This window comes from Sphaeramia orbicularis, chromosome 11 (genome assembly GCF_902148855.1).
Source record: "Sphaeramia orbicularis chromosome 11, fSphaOr1.1, whole genome shotgun sequence".
Taxonomy (NCBI): Eukaryota; Metazoa; Chordata; class Actinopteri; order Kurtiformes; family Apogonidae; genus Sphaeramia; species Sphaeramia orbicularis.
In genome coordinates this window covers 2,887,925-2,911,210 of record NC_043967.1, presented here as the reverse complement: position 1 = coordinate 2,911,210, position 23,286 = coordinate 2,887,925, and the positions used below count along the sequence as shown (strand labels likewise).

General features: G+C 36.9%; 1 protein-coding gene and 1 long non-coding RNA gene across 2 annotated transcripts; one reads left to right on the top strand and one right to left on the bottom strand.

Annotated features, from left to right (window-relative positions):
• Positions 1–11,788: 11,788 nt before the first annotated feature.
• On the bottom strand, positions 11,789–12,754 carry LOC115428003 (uncharacterized). Its single transcript, XR_003936569.1, has 4 exons — positions 12,654–12,754; positions 12,344–12,415; positions 12,184–12,261; positions 11,789–11,889 (listed from the first exon to the last, which is right to left on the bottom strand). It is a non-coding gene; the product is annotated as an uncharacterized LOC115428003 (long non-coding RNA).
• Positions 12,755–20,824: 8,070 nt separating this feature from the next.
• Positions 20,825–22,825, top strand: LOC115428781 (butyrophilin-like protein 2). Its single transcript, XM_030147997.1, has 4 exons — positions 20,825–20,897; positions 21,721–22,062; positions 22,258–22,551; positions 22,683–22,825. Exons 1-4 carry the CDS (start codon positions 20,828–20,830, stop codon positions 22,823–22,825), a joined length of 849 nt encoding a protein of 282 aa, XP_030003857.1. The 5' UTR covers positions 20,825–20,827.
• The last annotated feature ends 461 nt before the right edge of the window (positions 22,826–23,286 follow it).

Sequence of the window (23,286 nt, the reverse complement as noted above, 5' to 3'; positions counted from 1 at the left end):
AAACAACCATGAACAACTACGTCGACTGACTACTGCTGGAGTTTTCAGCTGAAACTTCCTTGAGCAGGTTTTAACATTGTTACTACTGATGACGGTGTCCTCAGACGCCACCATCGTCATTACAGCCGTGGGCAGTGGAGTGTTGGAGTGCACGTCATCAGGCTGGTATCCAGAACCTGAGGTGTCCTGGATGGACTCTGAGGGACACCTGGTCTCTGCTGGACCTCCAGACACAGTCAGAGGTCCTGATGACCTCTATACTGTCAGCAGCAGAGTGACTGTGGACAAGAGACACGGCAGCACAGTCACCTGTAGAGTCCACCAGGACAGGACCAACCAGACCAGGGAGGCCCAGTTCCAGGTCCCAGGTAGGAACCACAACAGCACTAAACAGACCAGAAGGACCCAGATCAGGGTCCAGGTCCACTGCATCCCTGTTTAAAGGTGCAGGAGACTTTTGTGACCAATTTTTCCTCAGATCTGTCCATCCTCAGTCATATCCTCAGTATCATGAATCTGTTCGTCTGTCTGTCATTCCTCAGCTGAATCTCTTGCATTACTGTGAACAGTTTCTTAGTTCCATCCACCAGAAACTAACCATGTGTTTTACGAACAGACTCAGGAGGGAACTGGGCATCTGAGGAATTTTTTACGACTTGCATTCTGGGAAAGGGAGGTTGGTGCATCTGCCTGCAGCGGAGGAATATGCATAGAGCACAGGTGTCAAACATGCGGCCCGGGGGCCAAATCCAGCCCACCAAAGGGTCCAGTCTAGCCCCTGGGATTAATTTGTGAAATGCAAAAATTACACTGAAGATGTTAATTGTTTAGTTCAGGTTCCACATACAGACCACTTAAATCTCCAGTGGGTCAGATCAGTAAAATACTATCATAATAACGTATAAATACTCACAACTCCAAATGTTTCCCTTTGTAAATGTAAACATTATCATGTCATTTTACTGTATTTACATTAAAACAAACTAAATTTTCACAAAAACACAAACAACCTCAACAAATATGAACATTTTGAAATGTCTGAAGTGTAATTTTAACAATATTCTGTCTGTTATTAAATGTTTTGTGTATTTGTTGATCCACTGTGATCTGTAAATTGTAATTTAGATGTTTAAATGATAAACTGAGGCATAATATTGTTAAAATTGCTCTTAGTTTTCTTAAGAAATTTTCATTTCTTCATGTTATTCACAGTGTTTTAAAGGATAGTTGGCAAATGTAAACATTTTCATCGCATAATTTTACTTTTTTTGCTCCAAAACGTAGAGGAAAGTTTGGAGTTGACATTACTGATATATTATTATGTTATTATTTTACTGGTTCAGCCCACTGCAGATAAAATTCAGCTGAATGTGGCCCCAGAACTAAAATGACTTTGACAGCCCTGGCACAGAGGGAAGGGAGCTCCTGCCATTTCTGCGTCGTGTCTGTTCCAGCTGCTGCTGTCAGGCAGCTGCATGAACCTCCATTTCCCACAATGCACGGCGCAAAAAATTCCTCAGATGCCTGAGTTCCCTCCAGCTCTGTTTGTAAACACATGGTCTGTTTCTGGTGGATGGCACTAAGAAACTGTTCACCATGAGGAAGAGATTCAGCTGAGTAATGACAGACAGACAAACAGATTCATGATACTGAGGATATGACTGAGGATGGACAGATCTGAGGAAAAATTTGTCATGAAAGTCTTCCGCACCTTTAAGACCAGATCCAGGTCCCACATCCTCCTGATCCCTGTTTAAGACCAGACCCAGATCCAGGTCCCACATCCTCCTGATCCCTGTTTCAGACCAGACCCAGATCTGGTCCCAGGTCCACCTGAAGTTCCATTAATACTAATAATTATGTGTTAATTAGATCCTTTGTTGGTTGTTTCAGAGGATTTCTTCAAAGATGACTCCTGGGGTTCCTCTAAGGAAGTGGTCATTGGTGCCACCTTTGGCCTGTTGAGCGTTCTTACAGTCGTCCTGATCGCTTTGTGGAAATGGAAACACAACAAAACCAGTGAGTCTGAGATTCTCCAGATATCATCAGCATTTCCAGCCCTTAACTCAACACACAATAAAAAGTCCTTCCATTTAAGATTTTACTTTAATGTTTGAATGTTTATTTAGTTTAGACCACGGCTGTCAAACTCATGTTCTTTCAGGTTCCACATTCAGCCTGATTTGATCTCCAGTGGGCCGAACCAGTAAAATAATAGCATAATAACTTATAAATAATGACAAATGCAAATTTTTCAGTGCAAAAAATAACATTAAATGATGAAACTATTTCTATCCAAAAAAAAAAAAAGATGTGAATAACTGGGAAAAAATTAAATTTCTGAAGAAAAATAAGTAAAATTTTATCAATATTGTGCCTCAGCTTATGATTTCTACATGTGCATTACAGATCAGACCAAGATACAAAACAGGCAGAATATTGTTAAAATTGCACTTATTTTTCTTTAGACGTTCCAGGTTGTTCATTGTTGTTCAGGTTATTGACATTTTTTTTTGTTAAAGGGTATCAGAATTTAATGTTGTTTAAAGTAAGAGAAAAAATTGGTGTTGCCATTATTTATCGACATAATATCATATTATTTTTCTCACACTAAACCAAGAAGAACATTTGGAGTCATTATTTCCAGGTTATTATGCTGTTATTTTTGAGTTTGATGCCCTTGACTGTTAACATCTTCAGGGTAATTTTTGCATTTTGTAAATTCATCTCATGGGCCGGATTGGAACCTTTGGGGTGCTGGTTTTGGCCCCCGGGCCGCATGTTTGACACCTGTGCTTTAGACCATCTACGTAGGTTTAAATGTATTTATACTAATATTCGTTAGGTGTTTTTAAGTGTCGCCGGTTCAATTCCCCAGACCAGCAGAGCACATGTTGAATGATGTTCCCTTGAGCAGGGCACTTCTGAAGGTAAAGTTACATAATACAGGGTATCAAATACGGATAAAAAACAACTGCAGTTCTGTAAAGAAGACCCAGTCACCAAGAAGATTCAGAGCTCAGAGATCCACTCAGATCCACCCCCCATGAAGTTGGGTCTGAGGGTCAGGGTTCAGGACAACACAGATCACTGTTAACTCATATGAGAATCTCACAATATTTAATATAAAATACAACATGTGTAAGATGTACAGTTTGGTTTTAATCTTGCATTTCTGATTTTTTTTTTTTTTTTTTTTTTTTTTTTTCATATTGTTTGTTTCTTTGCACAGAGTCTGAAAACCATGGTACAGATGTAGAAAATCAGAGAAGAACAGGCTCTTCAGAGACAGACAAGCTGATTGGAAAAAGAACTGAAGACAAAGAGTCAATGAAGAATGTGGACAATAAGAAGAGACAGAACAGAAGTAAAGATGAAAAAGCAGAGGACGAAGAGGACAGAAACAATCAAACGTCCACTGAAAATAAAAGAGAAGACCAGCTTTTATCTGAAGAAACAAAAAATAAAGAAACAGCAAATCCCAGAGTGGATGATGAAGATGGAGGACAGCAGGAGGAAGAGGAAGAAACAGCAAAGAATGACGAAAAACAAACTGTACCTGAGACAAACACACAGTCCAACAGCTCTGAAAAACTGATTGAAAAAAGAACTGAAGACAAAGAGACAATGAAGAATGTGGACAATAAGAAGAGACAGAACAGCCAGGAGTCGGATGAAGACACAGGATTAATTCAACAAACAGAAGAAAAAACAGGAAAGAACTCAGAGGTAGAAATAGTTTCAGAGCAGAAAAGAGAGAATGAACATCCACAGATAAAAGAAGAACATCAGAGTCTGATGAACGTAGAAGGACAAGAGGAGCAGAAGGAGGAGGTTTTAGAAGATACTGAACAGAAACTGAAAAAAGAAGAAGAAAGTTCAAAACATGAAGAAAAACACAAAAAAGAAGAAGGCAGAACTATGTTAATGACAGAAAATGGAAGTAAAGATGAAAAAACAGAGGACAGAAACAATCAAACATCCACTGAAAATAAAAGAGAAGACCAGCTTTTATCTGAAGAACCAAAAAGTAAAGAAACGGCAAATCCCAGAGTGGACGATGGAGATGGAGGACAGCAGGAGGAAGAGGAAGAAACAGCAAAGAATGACGAAAAACAAACTGTACCTGAGACAAACACACAGTCCAACAGCTCTGAAAAACCAAGAAATGAAAAGGAAAATGTACCTGAAAACGACCATCAACGTGTAAAAGATGGACAAGAACAAACGGAGACTGAAACAGCAGAAATTATAGAAAGAAAAGGAAACGATCAGACTCAACAATCACCAGAGAACAAAGATATTCAAGATCAAAACGACAATCACAGACCAAAGGTAGAAGAAGAACATCAGCAAAATGGACAAACTGGTGAAAACAGACCAGAAACATCAAACAACGAAACATCAAACAAAGATTTAACTGGAGAAAACAGACCAGAAACATCAAACAATGAAAAATCAAACAAAGATTTAACTGGTGAAAACAGACCAGAAACATCAAACAACGAAACATCAAACAAAGATTTAACTGGAGAAAACAGACAAGAAACATCAAACAACGAAACACCAAACAAAGATTTAACTGGTGAAAACAGACCAGAAACATCAAACAACGAAACACCAAACAAAGATTTAACTGGTGAAAACAGACCAGAAACATCAAACAACGAAACACCAAACAAAGATTTAACTGGTGAAAACAGACCAGAAACATCAAACAACGAAACATCAAACATAGATTTAACTGGTGAAAAAACACAAGACAAGGATGAAAACGAGCAAAGACATGCAGAAAACACTGGATCATAATTTTACCAACAAACAGTCGGTTTATGAAACAAAGGAAGAATTGAAGTCCAAAAAGGATGAAGAAGATCACAATCTGAAGAAATCTGAGGATGAAGGAAAGGCACAACTTACAGATGATGGAGATACAGATGAACAAAAGTATCAGAAAACAGAGATAGAAGACGAGAACCTCAGAGATAAAGAAGAAAACAGAACAGAAACAACTCCTGATGAAGTCGAGGCTGAAAATGAGGAAAAGAATGAAGATAATGAACCCACAGAACAAAATCTGAATGATGGACGAGAAAAAAAACAGTCAAAGAGGAAGAAATCAAGAAGGAATTGAAATGAAAAAGAAGGAAAACACCAAGAAAATCAGGACAAAGTGGCAAGAAACAACACAAAACTGTACATATTCAAGAAAAGGAGAGTAAAAGAACGGAAAAAGACAAAGAAAGAACAGGAAAAAAACACAAAAGGAGAAACAGAGTCAAAGTCATTTAGTAGAAATCAGCCGAACTGGGAGAAGAAAACCTCAAACAGAAGAACAAAGGTTGTGTGATGAAAGGAGCAGTGGATGACATGAAGACGAATGATGTGGTTTTCCTCAGATCAGAGGTTATTAAATCAGAACTGATCGGATCTGATCAATAATATTCATCCAATAACCTCTGTCTGTCATTGTTTTCATGTAATGAAGGAGTTTTGAGGTTTTTAGGAGTTTTGGAGGCTGTGGACACAGAAAACCGTTCTGTCTCCATATGAACAAGGCCAACGTTCACTGTAACAACAAACATATGAAGAAAAAAAAACAAAAAGACTTTTATTAAAAGAGTTTTATTCTAAACCAAACACATGTTTAACCCATAAAGACCCAGTTCTACTTTTGCTGCAGTTCCCATGTGAGTTCTTCCTCTAAATGTGTCCTTTCCTTCACTGTGGTTCTTCCACAGGTTCCTCTTTTCCCACTGGGTTTTTTGGAGTTTTTCTTTGCTGAGAAGGAGGGTCTAAGGACAGGGGATGTACGGGACATTAACCCATTTACTTCATGACTGTTTACGAACTGATTACTTGACTGTTTGCTTATTTTCATTGTGTTTTTTTTTTTTTTTTAATCGATTCAACCATTTCTGTAAAGGCCTGTGAGGTGACTATGTTGTGATATTGGGTTCTATAAATAAAACTGAATTGAAGTGATTTATCACCATTTATTGTAATATTATCTGCGGTGTTTTGCATTGTTTCAGTTAAAATCCTGTATTTTGTTATATTTAATTTATTGATCATGTAGATGTTCATAAAAACTCAGATTACACTGGGTTACAAAAAAATGTTTTTTGCAAGTTGTCTAGGTTTTTTCAACTGAATTAGGACCATTTTGCACCGCTAAATCCAAAAATGACATCTGTTTTTCTCAATCACGTCAGGTTTTTTTGCTAATTTGATTTTGAAAAATTTGATCTTCTCACAAAATATCATAATTAATACCAAAATAAGATTGGTAAGCGCACTTTATGAAACTTGTGACTTGATTCCTGTTAGGTACAATGGTGTGTTCACCGCAGATGTAGCAGAATATGTCAGGCTTATTTTTGCAAGATCTTCTAGTCGAAGCCATTTCATTCACCTGTAATATTAAAAAAAACATTAAACATAAATTGGCAAAAGTAAAATCTTCAGAACTCGTTTATTGCAAGAAATATGGAAGAGTTTTGTATCATATGATGTGAAAATGCCCATAAATGTAAGCAAAAAGGTTAAAAAGCCAATGTGTAGCATAGTTCAGAAAGTTGACCTGATTAAATCAAAATTAATGTGATTTTTGGATTCAGCACACCAAAATTATTCTATACCAGCTCAAAAAACTTAAACAATAAATTTGTTGTTGACCAGTGTTATAGTTGAGGGTTTTTATGACTGAAACACAGAAAACTGAAGACAAAAGTGACTTTTTTCAATAAAATCTCTCATTAACTGAACATAAACCCAGTGTGTCCATCCACTGTCATTGATCCAACTCCATGGGTTTTACTGGTGAATCAATGTTGTAGAAGATGACGGTGTTTCCATGGTAACTATGGAGCCACTGAAAGTCCAAATGGATCATATCTGATGACCATGAAAAGATGAAGAACTGTATTTCACACCAATTATTCAGATTTATTGATAGGATTAGTGGATCAACAGGTTTTTGGACACGGGTAGATGTTTGGGTCTTTATGGGTTAATGTTTTTGAAAATGATGTTTGACAATTTACAGATATCAAGTCTCATAAACAGCAGAGTGATGGGATTTCAGATGTTTGTTGTTTCTGTTGGTGATGATGCTGTGATTTTATCGACGCTCGTCTTCAGTTTCTTCATCTTGGCTGGTTTCCTGTGACCTCAGTCCGTCCTGGACGCCTTTTTTCACCAGAATTTAACCTGGTGACACACGAATAAACAGCCTCCAACTGTGATGACGGACACTGGCTCAGCGTGGCATTTGGCGCTGCTGTCGATGTGGTAAAAAAGTAAGAAAAACAGAAAGATTTTAAAAAAGAAATAAAAACCTGTTCATCTAAGAGACAAATAAAGGAAGGAACAGAAACACATAATACAATCTGAGTCAGATTATTTTAGGTTTTAAAGGACTTTCTGTGGTTGATTTATTCAAGTAATGGTAGGAAAATGTTTTATTTGTCATTTGAATTACATTCATATGGAAAGAAAACTAATTAAACTAGAGGACGTCTTTGGGACAGTGGAAAAAATATATTTCAATTTAACTTGTTATACTTTAGATTTGCTGAGCTGTTTCTTAAATCTCATTGTACATGTGTATAGTGACAATAAAGGCATTCTATTCTATTCTATTTGATTCAATTTGATTTTGTTATGAAGAGATAAATACATAAATGAATGAACAGAATAGTTATAAGCACTCTCTCTCTCTCTCTCTCTCAACTTGATAAGTGCAATTTTCTTACTACATTGGCAGATAATTATACTAAAAATAAGACATTTTAACACAACAGTGAGTTCAATTTTCTCCTTTTTGTACAGACTTTTTGCAGTGTAGGTCCATTCATGTTGGTCTGTTTGTTCGTCTAGTGTGTGAAGTGTATGAAGAGTTTAGAAAAGTTTAAAAATAAAGAGGATGAGGAGGATTGTTTGCTTCTTCTTTTTTTTGTGGAAAAGGAGACATCCATCATAGGAAAGTTTGTATATTATAAAATCTGATGTGTCTGCACCATTATGGAATATATCATATATTATAATAGAACAGAACAGACACAAACATACTACAGATTGTATTCATATTGTCACAGTCCAGCCTCTCATTGTCATTGTCTATAGTTGTTGTAGCTCTAGCTTGTGCAGGTGTTGGTTTGTTCAGTCATTACCTGGTCGTGTCTATAAACCCTGGGAGGTTTTCAGGCTCTGTTTATTTAGTTTGAGTTTCTCTGTTTATTTAGTTTGAGTTTCTCTGTTCTTTTAGGCTAAGTTTGTATGTACCCGGGCATTTTTGCCATTCTCCATTTTGAAAAAAAAAACAAAACCTTGTGCAGATGTGATCATTTTCAGAAAACTCTGCATTTATATGGCCCCATTTATCTATACCATCAAGAGCATGCACAGGCTGTAGGTGGCAGTGGAGTGGGACGATCGAGTAGCATTAACTTAACCAATCAGAATCCTGAAAAGAATCCCAACAAAACCTGACTTCTGCTGTGACCCTATGGTAGTTTTCCTGGTTCAGCGTCCGAGACGTGTAACTAATACAGTGCAGATGGATGAGCTGGTGACTTTATTTACAATCACAAACTGCTTTTGTGATGTGACAGAAGGAATGAAAAAGGGTTTGAACTCTGAGTGGAACTGTGTTAGTTCTGTAGTCGTTACAGCTGTGTCTGTTTTTTGTCTTTAGTTCACGTAGACCGCTGTGCACAGATGTAAATGATGACTTCATTTACCTACTACTGAACTGGACAGAACAGAGAAAGAATAAACACATTAAATAAACCAAATATGAAGTATGACAATGTGGAAACACCTCAGAAAAGCCTTATTTTATATCAAGTAAACACATGCAGATCCTGTTAAGCAGATGTAGTGGGCACTAATTAGTTAAAATGCTAACATTGGCTCCCAGACTTCCTAATTTTCTCATTTAATCCTTGTAACTTCACTTCTCAGCTCCATCCTCTTCCTCTAAACTGGATCATCACATGTGAACTTGAATAGAATATTTCCTTCGAAAACTGTGACATCAGTCCAAGAATCTCTGTTTTTGCGTTTCCCTCTGTTTACACACAAACACAAAAACAGAGAGTTGCTGAAATCTCCACTTTGGTCAGAGTTTGTAGAAACCTTTGTTTTTGGTGGGCATGCCTTTTGTTGTCATGTAAACAACAGAAACAAACACAGAAAAAAAGTCTGTTTTCAAAAATCCCTGGCTACGTGTAAACAGCCTCTTAGTTTGTGTTTCTCTGTTCTTTTAGTTTGTGTTTCCAATGTTAGAATTAATCAATATAATTAACATTTAATTAACATTTAATCAAAATGTAATCATTTTAAAAGATACTTCATATTATTTTACTTTAGGTAGTTAAAGTTTAATCATATATTAGTTAGTTGTAGTTAATGTTCTAAGATGACTTCTTTGTTTCACTAGTGAGTGGTACAGTTCTTGTGATAGCACATGTAGGTCAACAGTGTAAACTGGCAGATTTATGACCACAGCACTTAGGTTGGACCTTAGACACACAGGATCGTAAACTATAGCACACAGGTGTCAAACATGCGGCCCGGGGGCCAAATCCGGCCCACCAAAGGGTCCAGTCTGGCCCCTGGGATGAATTTGTGAAATGTGAAAATTACACTAAGATATAAACAATCCTTTTAGTCCAGGTTCCACATTCAGAACAATTCAATCTCCAGTGGGCAAGACCAGTCAAATACTATCATAATAACACATAAATAATGACAAATCCAAATTTTTCCCTTTGTAAATGTATATATTTTCATGTATTTACACTGAAACAAAAAATGTGAATAGCCTGAACAAACATGAACAACCTGAAATGTAAGTATAATTTTAACACTATTCTGCCTGTCATTAAATGTTTTGTGTGTTTGTAGATCCATTGTGATCTGTAAGTTATACTGTACATGTGTAAATGATAAACTGAGGCATAATATTGTTAAAATTACACTTATTTTTTTCAGTTTGTTCATGTTATTCACATCTTTTGAAAGGATAGTTTGTAGATGTAAACTTTTTTGGAATGTAAATTGACTTTTTCGCTCTAAAATATAGAGAAAAGTTTGGAGTTGACATTATTTCTATATTATTATGTTATGTTTTACTGGTTCGGCCCACTGCAGATCAAATTTAGCTGAATGTGAAACTGAACTAAAAAGAGTTTGACACCCCTGCTATAGGAGATAAGATGTAAACATGGTCAGAATAGAGTCAAACATCTGCTTGACCTTAGAGTCAGGTAATACCAGTCCATTTTTTGTGACTCAACCCACCTAGTATGAGAGCAGTTTTGCAGAGACATGAAATATGTTGATCAGATTAGGGGGAACTAGGATGTGTATATTTTCACTGTCATCAAAACAGGTGATATGGTGGAGTCTTAAGGAGCAACGTGAAGCTGCTGGAGAAAACTAACCCACTGAATGGAATGACTTTTCCAAGGAACCAATCAGAAGATGAGCTCAACCTACATGTCTGGATAGCCGCTGTCTACTATAAAATACTTGGTCTGGAAAAGAATAGTGAGTCAGACTTTACGAACTGGCAAAGCATATTGTTGTCAGGGAAATAAGGAAACCCAGAGCTCTGTACAAGTGATCAGTTGCTGCTTTGTAAATAAATAGTTACCTGAGACTGCCTGACCTCACTGTTATTCTTTATAAACCACAGGTGTCAAACATGTGGTCTGGGGTCCAAATCCATCCACCCAAAGGGTCCAATCTGGCCCCTGGGATGAATTTGTGAAATGCAAAAATTACACTGAAGATATTAACAATCAATGGTGTTAAAATCATTTTAGGTCATTTCAATCAAAAAATGATCAAACCAGTAAAATACTATCATAAGAACCTATAAATTATGAAAACTGCAATTTTTTCTCTTTGCTTTAGTGTAAAAAAACAGTTACATTACACAAGAATAGTTACGTTTATAGACTATCCTTTTATAACAAATGTGAATATCTGCAAAGTCTTAAGAGAAGTATGTGGAGTTTTAATAATATTCTCCCTGTTATTAAATGTTTTGTGTATTTGTAGATCCACTGTGATCTGTAAGTTGTAATGCACATGTGTAAATGAACAACTAAGGCATAATATTGTTAACACTGCACTTATTTTTGTTAGGAATTTTCAGGTTGTTCATACACTGCAAAACAAAAAGTTAAGGATATTTTTCATTTTTGGGCTATTTTTTTTAGTTGGGATTCTTGCACAGCGCTTCTTACTTTTTTGTGTGTGAATTGAAACACATTTTTTTAATGACCATAGTTTTATTTACAAATGGCAAAAATGACAAAAAAAAAAAAAGACCCAAAAAAATGAAATATCCTTAACATTTTTGTTTGTAGTGTATTTGTTCTTGTTATGTTCGAACACAATTTGTAGCTGTAAACATTTTCAGAACAGAATTTTACTTTTTTCACTCAAAAGCTCCTATCCTGTTATTTATATTATTTTTCTGGTCCAGCCCACTTTAGATCAGATTAGGCTGAATGTGGAACTGAACTAAAACGAGTTTGACAGCCCTGGTATAAACCAACATGCATTAGAACACAGACACATAGAAGGCAATGAAGAGAAAATGGGATTCTCCAGCACCACTCAGTCCAGACCTATTTTTACTTTGTTCTTTCTGTTTGGTTCCCACTCGTCCATGTGGTGAGTTGCTCATTTGTCGTCCTTTTGCACACATTCACCACGTTCACATTCACTCTGATAACACACATGCATCACTCACACCTTTGCAGTATTCACAGTATTACTTCAGATTTGGATCATTTATAATCAAATGTGGTGAATGGTTGTGGGTGTGTTTGGTCTTACTGAGGCTGATGGTGGAGTAAAGAGGTTCATCTGAAAGCAGGAAACACGTCAGTTAGTCAACATTGTTATTATAAATCTATAAATATGTCATGGTCAGATGGGTCCATTTGAAACTTTTCTTGATGCGGTTTGAATTCTCAGCCACGTCTGCAGTGTCAAAAACAAACCAACATGTGTGGAATGTAAAAATATTCTGTACAGATCTGTATAGGTCTATATATATTTATATACTCTATATCAGCCCTTCAGTACATTAAACCCTCATCTGCTCCTTTTAACCCTTGAACGACAGCCTTAATAATAATAAGAAGGTTAATAATGAACCTTTGTTGGGTCTTGTTTTCGGTCCAACCACTGAATACGTGACACTGGCTTCATCTTCTGCAGCTTCATCTTCACACACTGAAACATCAAAGAAATGTTTGTGTGAGAATCCTCCTAAAACCTCCTAAATAAATACATTATGTCAGCAGAGTTCATCCACCTTCAGCTATTTGATTATTGCCTTCAGATTCTGATGCAGCAGTTGGTGTTTTTGAGGAAAAGCAGAGGAGCGCTGTGGAAAAATGAAAAGAAAAGATAAAAACACATGTAAAAGTCAACAGTTCATATTTGAATTTAAAACATAAATGTGTGGTTTTATGCTTTTAAACAGCATACATTCAAATATGTGGAAAAAAAAATATTAAATTAATTCAAAATAACTGCATCAAAGCAGAAGTTGTGTATATGTTTTGTTCTAAGTTTCATCTGATGCTTAGTTTGAATGAGACGGTTCATTAATGAGGAATTACCTCCATGTTTCACAATGTGAATAAATCCAACCAACACCAGCAGCAGCAGAATCACAGACAGAAGGATGATGACGGAGGACGAGTGATGTTCATGAGGTGAACTAAACCACCCTGGAACATGCACAACAGAACAAGGAATGCACGATGAGGCTGAAAAACCTACATTATTTACACCCGTCAACACACTGAATGGTTGTAAACATGAAGATCTTCATGTTTTAACCAGTCGTCTGATCTGAACGTCCATGTGTTTTATCACCTCGGACGTCCAAGCGACTTCCTGCTGATGTTTCTCCTCCAGAGATCCCGCACTTGTAAACACCTCCATCCTTCACTGTGATACTTTTAATGATCATCTCGACTGAATAATCTTTGACTAAGACTTGTCCATCTTTATAAAACGTAGCTCGCTGGTTTCCTGTACTTGTCTGGGTTTTGCAGCGTAGAATCACATCATTTCCCTCCATCACAGGAAGAGAGGGACTTTCCAAAATGACTGAACCAGCTGAAGATGAAGCATAAAATATGAGACATTACTGTCCTGAAGTTATAAGAACTGCTGTCATATAAACTCTGCGTCCACCATCCATTCATCCATCAGGCTACAAACACATGCACTGGCACACTAGTCCTTTTTATATCAGTAATGTATAATTATGTAAGATACAAGAACCATCTTTAAAGCACACAAGAATATTAAAGTGCAATATATAGTAGTGCATCATCTGCATATCGACACATATTAATATTTACTGATAGTTTTCTGTTGCAGTATTTAAACCTGGATTATGAATCTGTAAAGGAAGACACGACTAAAAATAAGAGAGTACAGTTAAAATAAGAACAAAGAATCATGACTCTGAAATAGTCTAATGACAAACCTGCTTCAAAGAATCCACAACTACTGTATGTTTTCTACCTGACATCTCCATGATTCATTTAAATTCTTCTAAAACAATTGAATTAAAATAACACTCATGGTAAATGTTTCCATTCAATGCCCAGAAGTGTGTTTATGTTGGATAATATAATTACAGCATAGACTGAGGATAGAAGTTCTACTTTTTCCATCATTTAACACTTTTCTGATTATTCATTTATTTATTGGATAATAAATATTATTTATTAGATAATAGTCATTATTTACTGGATAATAATCATAATTTACTAGATAATAATCCTTATTTATTGGATAATAACCCTTATTTACTGGATCATAATCATTATTTACTGGATAATAATCTTGATTTACTGAATAATAATGATAATTTACTGGATAATAATCTTGATTTACTGAATAATAATGATAATTTACTGGATAATAATCATTATTTACTGAATAATAATGATAATTTACTGGATAATAACCCTTATTTATTGATTCATAGACTTAATAATGAAGTGTCTGATAAAGGAGTGGAGGAAAACCCCTCAGATACAGTGATTCCATTAAAATATGGATTTAGTTTAGAAACATCAACATACATACACAAACATACCGGTGACAGTGATGTCGACGGCGTTGCCTTTTACTCCGTCACTCTCACACCAGTATGTTCCACTGTCCTTTGGGTAAATGTTGATGCAACAGGACGATCCTGTTGATGCTGTCGTGTCATTGCTGCACAGCACAGTCATTTCCTGATGATTCTGGATCCGTTTGAACTGAGCAGAACCGTCACAGAACAAACAGATGGACTGGCGCTGGAAATGCTGAAGACTGTCTGGACGGATACGAAGAAAAGCACCATCTGAAAAGACCAAAACACAATGTCATCAAATACTCCATGAGATGAATGTTGGATTCATAGTGTAAACCTTGACTAAGGACAGATCAGGTCATTTTTATGGGATTATTTCTGTTGTTGAATGAAAACAATGACGACCCACCTTCCATAGTCCAACTGTCCCCAGTCTGAGTCCCCAGGACGATGAGCATGTGAGTCACTGCAAAAACAAAGGAGTAAAGTGGACTGAGTTTAGTTGATAGAGGTGCTGAAGGTCTGGCCATAAATGTGCAGTATTTGAGTCCTGACCCAGAGTGGAGCAGACAGTCCTGACCTCCATGGTGTCTCAGCCACATCTGAACATCTGAATGAACACACTTCACAGGTCTCAGACTTCACTTCCTCTTCCTCAAAAGGCTTTTCTTTGTTTTTTGGTGTCAACGTGTGCTTTTTTTATCCACAGAGGTAACCTCATGGTGTTTTACAGAAAAGAAAAAAAAAAAAGCACAACTTAACACTAACGTAATTCAACTGTCAGCCTTCAGAAAGTGGTTGTGTTGTGGCCTCATCACATATGAAGGCCTGCTACTGCGTTTGTGGGATGGGGGTTTAAATCATCGGTCATTGTTTTATTCTTGTTATTAATAATGTTATATTTTGTACAAGCTTTAGGTGATTCTTTTTTATTTATAGGAGTGCATTTTAGACACAGCTGATGACAGGTGCTAGTATTCTAGAACATTTGACCTTATGAAAATAATAATAATAATAATAATAATAATAATAATAATAATAATAATAATAATAATAATGCATATTAACTAGGCCTGTAATGGTACACAAAATTTTGGTTCAGTACCTTTTTGGTTTTGAAAGCCACAGTTCTTTTTTTTTTTTTTTTTTTTTTCGGTTTGGTACGGGAAGAAAGAAAACCCCTTAAAATGTCTTTAATACATTTATTATGAATTTTTTAACATTTTTCCCCCAATTTTTGGAGACAATAGAATATAGAAGAACAGGAATAGTATAATTCTGCTGCTATAAATTAAATAGAAAATAAAATAAATAAAATATTACTAAATGTATTTTAAACATTAGTATTGCACTTTTCCCTGAAAGATAGTTTTGAACAAATAACAAAAATCTAATCCCAGTTCTGTCAGTTTGACATTCTGCAGAAAAATAACAACAAAACAATTCCACATGAAGTGTGACATTAACAAGAGGACAAACTGGTATTCTGTTGAAACAAACTGAAGAGAAACACTGACAACAAAATTAACCAAATTGTTTATTTTAGGACAGAGAACAAACTGTTTAGGAAACTTTGTGTATGTGTGTGTGATTTGTCAAAAACGCGGGGGGGGGGGGGGGGGGGGGGGTTGTTTTTTTTTTGTTTTTTTGGTTGGAGCCGGTGGGGGGGCCTCCCCTGAACTAACGTAACTAACGCTGGCGTGAAACGAGAGTGAAACTTTATATACTTTCAACGTCCAACTCCCGGGTTCTATTCCTCTGTTACACAGCGTGTGTGTGTGTGTGTGTGTGTGTGTGTGTGTGTGTGTGAGAGAGAGAGAGAGAGAGAGAGAGAGAGAGAGAGAGAGAGAGAGAGAGAGAGAGAGAGAGAGCAGGTGTTTTAGAACTACCGTAGTTCCTAGGGCCCAAACAGCGTTCATCTTATCATCTCTTTCCTCGTTGTTGTCTTTCACCTGAACCTGAACTGATTCCAAACAGTTCTGTAATGATGGAGGAGGGTCTGCAGTCTCTTCCTTTCAGGTTCACATCATATTTGTTGTTTTTTTTTTTTACCTTATATCAGGTGCTTTTTCATATTTAGGGTCAATGTGCACTCCTTCAATATATTCATGTGGAACTTGCGTGGATTTAAAGTTCCGCATCAAATTAAGTCTTTAGTTCCTTTTTGTATTTCTCAACATACTGTGCTGTTTCAGTACAGCTGTGTACCGAACCCAACAGGTGTGTACTGAAACAGTTCAGTTCAGTATGTGGACCGTTACAGGCCTAATATTAACCAATGTTACTGTTAATCACTGACAAATACCAGGATGCAAAATTTAAAAAAATAAGTGATCCAATTTTTATGTAGTATATTTTAAAAAAACAAAAAATCTTATCTTTTAACCTTTTCGAACAAGTCGTGCATGCTTTTATTTCAAGTCGTCTGGACTACTGCAGTGCACTTTACACAGGTGTCTGCCACAAAACTCTGTCGTCTGCAGTTAGTCCAGAACGCTGGGGTACGACTTTTAACAGGAGCCAAAAAACTTGAACACATTACCCCAATTCTTGCGTTTTTGCACTGGCTCCCTGTTACTTCTGAGATTTTAAAGTTGGTTTTAAAGCTTTGGATGGACCGGCCCCACAGTGCATCACAGACCTCATCCACGTTTATACCCCAGTGCACTGAGGTCCAAGGGCCAGCTCCAGCTGGTGATGCCGAAGACCAGACTTAAAACCAGGGGAAGGGCTTTCCCTGTGGTCGGCCCCAGACTCTGGAACACCCTGCCCCCCCCCCCCCCCACACACACACACACACACACACGTCCCAAAAGCCCCCACGGTGGAGTGTTTTAAGTCTCATCTTAAGACCCACTTTTATTCTCTGGCTTTTAACTCCATGTGAGTTGTGTGGTCCTCTGTGTCTTTTCTTTATTTATTTATCTATTTATTTTTATTCATTTTATCACTTTAAACTATTTGATTTTATTGTTTTATTTAGAGCATTGCTGTAGTTTTATGTACTTATTTGTTGTTTTTTAGTGTATTTCTTTTAATTGTTTTATATTTTTTTTTTTTATGTGCAGCACTTTAGAAAAATTCTTCTTGTTTAAATGTGCCATATAAATAAAGTGGATTGGATTGATTGAAATGTTTTTTGTGTTTTTTTGCATCAAAATATATGGTTTGTTTAAATTACAAACATGGCCTTTAAAAATATGACAAATATTGAGTATTTGGAATTTTTAATCACGGCTCAAGTTGATGAAATACCAAAAAAGAGTTAACAACAAAGTATACGGAAAAAATGTTGACTGTATTCTACAGCTGTGCCTGTTATGCACAGTTAGTTGTTCAGAAGGACTTCTATGATACTGGAGGGATAAGAGAGGAAGATATGACAGAGAACATTTGGGTTCATCCTTAAGGGGTATTTGTTTTGGGTTTTTTATATGTGTAATTGTCCTTAACCCTATAACACTGAACGTATCATATTTGATACATGAGTTTGGAAGTCCTCTATGTGATCAGTGTGATATGGTTTTTGTTGAAAAACCTGATGTATACAATGAGATACATGCGATACACAGATAATCCACCAGGGGGGAGAAACTCGTTCACCAGAGGCCTTTCCAGTGACACTATAATGCCACGTTTCCACTACATGGAACTGGCTTGACTCGACTCGGCTCAACTTGACTCAGGTACCAGGTCCTGTTCCTGGAGACCCTTTCCATTACAGGATACTACTGACTCTACAGTATCTGGACGTCATAGCGATACGGTGTGTTACATCCGTGTCATCTGCTCAGAGCGTTGCTGATAAACTTGCTCGTTGCGTGTTGTCTCATCAAGCTCATGCTGAATTTTTACATCGGCCACCAAAGATGGTCATCATGTGGATTAACCCACCGCCATATTTACTGTCAACTGGGTCACAGAGATAACTCTCTGACCAGTCAGTGTTCTGCAGTGTTCTTTGTCACGTTTTAGTATCTGGTCCCCAGTCTTGGAACCTCGGCTAAGGTGATACTAAAAAACTAGTACGGGTTACCAGATTCTAGATCCTTCTTCGTAATGGAAACGCAAAAAGGCCGAGTCGAGTCGAGCCGGTACCACGTAGTGGAAACCCAGCATAAGACTGTCATTAATGAGGAAGGAGGCAGATTTTTACCAATTTTGAAAAGGAATGATCAATTTGTCAGACATGTTTGTGTACATTATGTTTTTGTTTGTTCAAAAATAATAATATTTGAGCATTGAGACCTGATGTATCAAATATGATACAAAACTGAAAATCATACATGGAAATTGATATTTGAAAAAAAAAAAAAAAACAAAAAAAAAACTTTTTTTGGTTCTTCAGCAGGACCAATAAAGGCTCCAGTTTCAAAGAACTGGGATTTTCTGCCAGTGATTTAATGGTTCGGGCTTTAAAGGGTTAAAAGTAACTTTAGTTAAAGAGGTTCTGAGCATTTCATTCATCTGTTATAATGTCTGATGACATGGACAGATGAGATACATTAAAGTCCAGTTTTTCCCCCTCCTGCACATTTACCCATGGGCTTTTTACTGCCATTGCATTCATTCACTCAGATCAGCAGGACAGTGGGCTCATGGCTAAAATATTCAGGATAACCAGGGTCCAAACGGACCCCGTGGATGAAAAAACATTCCTATTTTTTTGCAAAAATCAATGAATTGGTCTGATTTTTTTTTTTTTTTTCAGTGAACTAAATTTAGTTGTTTTGTGGACCGTAGAAAATTATGATGATAGCTTTGTTCGTTTTTATGTAGTATTAAGTTTCTCAACAGGGTCCTGTAAAATTGATCACTTATTCCATGCTGTAATTCTGGATTTACTTTACTAACCTTTTTTCTTATTTTCCAAAAATGTAAGTAACTGAACCATGGCCCACAGGAGGACAAAATACACAACCCCAGCTCTCATCCAAGGACTATTTGATAGTGAAAGTGATTTAGATAGGGCTAATCCAAGGGATTCAGATGATGATTTTGTTCCAAACAGTGACAACAGCCTTGATACAGAAGCTGACATAAAGTCAGATATTGATGATGTCTTGAAAATTAATGAAAATGGGGCAGTGGAAAGGAATGTGCCTGATCAAAATGCAAATATTCAGGGTAATGTAGAAAACAATGAACTCAGAGGTGACGGAGAAAGAGTCAATTACAGGGGTAGAGGCCTTGGTAGGGGCCGTGGTCAGGTGCAACACCAGATTGCAGTTCATGATCAAGGTGTAGTAAATCCACCAGATCCAAATGATAATCCACCAAATTATATAATCATATAACAGTTGTTTTGGAAAAAGATTGTTGAAGGGAATGAGCAAGAATAACTTTTGCTGACTATATTACTGAATATTAATGCCTTGGATAATGGGGCATATATTGTATGCCCAAATCAAATGCCCAAATCACAGAAAATCGTTACTTTTCAGTATTAAAAAATTCATAGAAAAAAAATACTTGGTATTTTTCTTTCATATTTGGTTTATAGGCTCAGCACTAGCATACCAAAAAACTGCATAGAGTCTTGTCCAATTTGTATTTGACGTTTTGAGTTTTGAAAGAAAATATATCTTTAGTTTCACACTTTTCTACAGAGGTGGAGATATGGGACCTTTACAGACTACTTTGATCCAAATTATCTTCAGCTTATGTAAAAGTAGACAATCTAGGCTTTCAGTTGAGTTTTTGATCATAAAAATTGGACTTCAAATACATTTTTGGTGATTTTTTTTTTTTTTTTTTTTTTTGAAAAACAAGGTCCATTTGGACCCTGGTTATCCAGTAACGTAAGTTTTTTGGTTATCCTGAATAGGGTTAAAATGTTTACAGAAACATTTAAAGAGAACAGTGGGAACTATGTCAAACTACAAAATGAACAGATTTATTACACACATCACACATATATTTCCTTCATATATTTGATAAAATAATGGAATAACTGATTCAACTGACAATTTCTTCTACATTCACAGTTTTTGTTGTTAAGGTGGTTTTAATTGAGCCAAAGATTTAAAACAAAGCACATGTAATCTGGGTGTGGTATATTCATCTACAGATCAAACTGTTAATGTAGGCGATGGTGACTGCAGGTTCAAGTCCACGTCCTGTTAATGATTTACAGACTTGGATTTAGTGCAGACGGAGGAAATGAACATCCCATCAGGAACAGGTAGGACTGCGTCTGAGTTTATTCTGTTTTCAATATTAAATTAAGACTCATTTGTTGAGTAAAAGTGTTCCTCCAAACCACTGGTATAGATTATAGAAGAATTATGTCTGTTTTAAAGCCTTTGTATGGGATGAAAACATGTCCCATTAGTCCATTAAATGTGTTTTCCATGTTCAGTGAATGTCCTCATGTCCAGGCTGAACCACACCTTCGTCCATCTGAAGGTGGGATGAACAAAGGTTAAATACAAGTACAACGCTTCAGTGGATTTATGAACTAATAGGCACTAAATCCAATCTGAAATGCTTTGGATGACCATCTGTGGCGACAAAGTCAGAGTATTCCATGGGCATGTGGCTGGAATTTGTGGTAGAAAGAGAAACCAAAACCAAACTCAAATATCCACTGTTTATCCAAGTGTTTTCTTTATGTGGTGAATAATATCAGCTGTATTTCCACAGCAGATGAATGGTTTGTGTGTGTTCCAGACCTACAGGATGCTTCACCAAATGGATGGACGGTCCCTTCAGTCTCTGCTCAGTGCTGGGGTTTTCAGTCTCCTCATCTGTTTTAGTTCAGGTAACTCACACACCATCACACTGCAGATCAGGGGTGTCAAACTCATTTTCTTCCAGGGGCCACATTCAGCCCAATTTAATGCAGTGGGCCGGATATATATATATATATATAACTTTCTTTGAGTTATTTATTATATAATATTTGTCAGCACAATTAAGAAATGCAAATGTAAAAGATTATGTGTACTGTATGTGTGTATGTGTACTTGTATGATGTGTGTATATGTATAAACTTATATACGTATATATGTGTATACGAAGGTATGAATGTGTGTGTGAATATATATATAAATATAGCATAACGTGTGCACACTTGAAAACCCTTGGCCGGACTTATCAGGTGCACTACTGCCCCCAGTGGCGTGACTTATCAGTGCATGCCAAAGTTTTTGGACAGACGGACGGACGACCAACTGATGACAATACGCTGTGGCCAGTGTGACTGAGGATAAAAAGAGTAATGCAAAAGGAAGAGGGAGATAAATATATATCATTAATACTTTATGGAGAAGAGGCAGGATTACATAAGTTGCACTTCTTCCTGCCCTTTTTCGGGCATGTAAATGAAACTATTGTGCTGTTCTTCTTTCTAAGATTGTTTTGATTGTTGATTTTTGTAATACTATTTCTGTTTTACTTGTTTACATATATGTTAAATTTCATTGCATGTTCAGACTAAATCACTAAATCATAATCACAAATAAAAGTACTAAACACAGACATGTTCTAAAGTATGGAAAAGGCAGAGTAACTGGAACATTCTTCATACCTGTTGACACATGTGCACTGAGTTTAGTACTAATTAAACATGTGTTCTGTTCCAGCTCAGCCTCAGCTGATTGGTTCTGCTCAGCCAATAGAGGTCGTACCTGGTGATGATGTCATTTTACCATGTCATGTGGAACCTGTCCAGGATGTTGTTGCCATGACGATAGAGTGGTCCAGACCTGATCTGGATCCCATGTTTGTTTACTTGTGGCGCGCTCGTCAGGACAACACATACATGAAAAACCCAATGTACACAGGACGAACGTCTCTGTCTGTGGATGAACTGAAGAAAGGAAACATGTCCCTGAAACTGACCAACGTCCAACTGTCTGACAGAGGAACATACACATGTTTGTTTCTAGCAAACAATCTGGAAATGTCAGTGGAGCTTATTGTTGGTGAGTGAATGGATTTTTGTGTCTGATGTCCAATATGTAATGCATTCAGGTAAAAAATGATAGTTAAATAATACATTACATAAAATAAAACCATTTTATAATCCTGTTTCAGAAGTGAATTCAGTGTCAGTTACAGTATAACAGGCCTGGTGTGTGTGTGAGATGACTGTGTGTTGTATTGTTTTCGTGTTTCAGCTCCAGCCACATCCTCTAAACCCGTCGTTAAACTGGTTGGAATCGGCAAACCCAGTGGGTCAGTGGTGTTGGAGTGTATGTCATCAGGCTGGTATCCAGAACCTGAGGTGTCCTGGATGGACTCTGAGGGACACCTGGTCTCTACTGGACCTCCAGAGACAGTCAGAGGTCCTGATGACCTCTATACTGTCAGCAGCAGAGTGACTGTGGACAAGAGACACGGCAGCACAGTCACCTGTAGAGTCCACCAGGACAGGACCAACCAGACCAGACAGACCTGGATCAGGGTCTCAGGTAGGAACCACAACATGGTCTGTTTAGTGCTTACCAGGGTTCCAGGTACAGACATTAAGCCTTATTTATTTCAAATAGCTCTGGTTTTATGGTGTTTTGTGTTGTTACTGTCTTTTCCTTTTTCATTTCAGATGATTTCTTCATGGTTCAGTCTGTCTCCAGTCCCATCATAACGGGTTTGTCTGTCACTTTGGCCTTTTGCATCGTGGTTATTATTGCACTAATAACCACAGGTTTATGGTGGTACAAAAGTCTCAATAAAAACGGTAAGTAAAGTGATTAAATGTGAACATTTGATTTGTTTAAAATGACATGTCCAGTCAATCTTAAACACAGGTAAAAGTACTTATATACTACTTTTGGTGACATTACTTTGACAGAGTCCAATGGAACCAACCAGAAGGAAACTAAGGGAAGAGAAGGATCTAAAGAAGAGCAAGAGCTGATGATGGGAACAAAGATGGAAGATGTAAGAAACCAGATTTAATTTTTATGAAACTTAATTTAACACCTTTCACTTCATATCATCTCATCTCAGTCAGTTTTGGCCTTTTGTTTGAGTTGTTCAGTCTGGAGCTATCTGGTAGTTCTGTTGGTTCTGTTGGTCTCTTGTCTCATTAGTGAACAGACCAAAACCTACTGAACATCATGACCTTCACACAACAGAGGACTCATAGACAGACTCACAAACATGTGTTTTGTGTATTTGTGTGTCTGTGATTAATCTCTTTATAG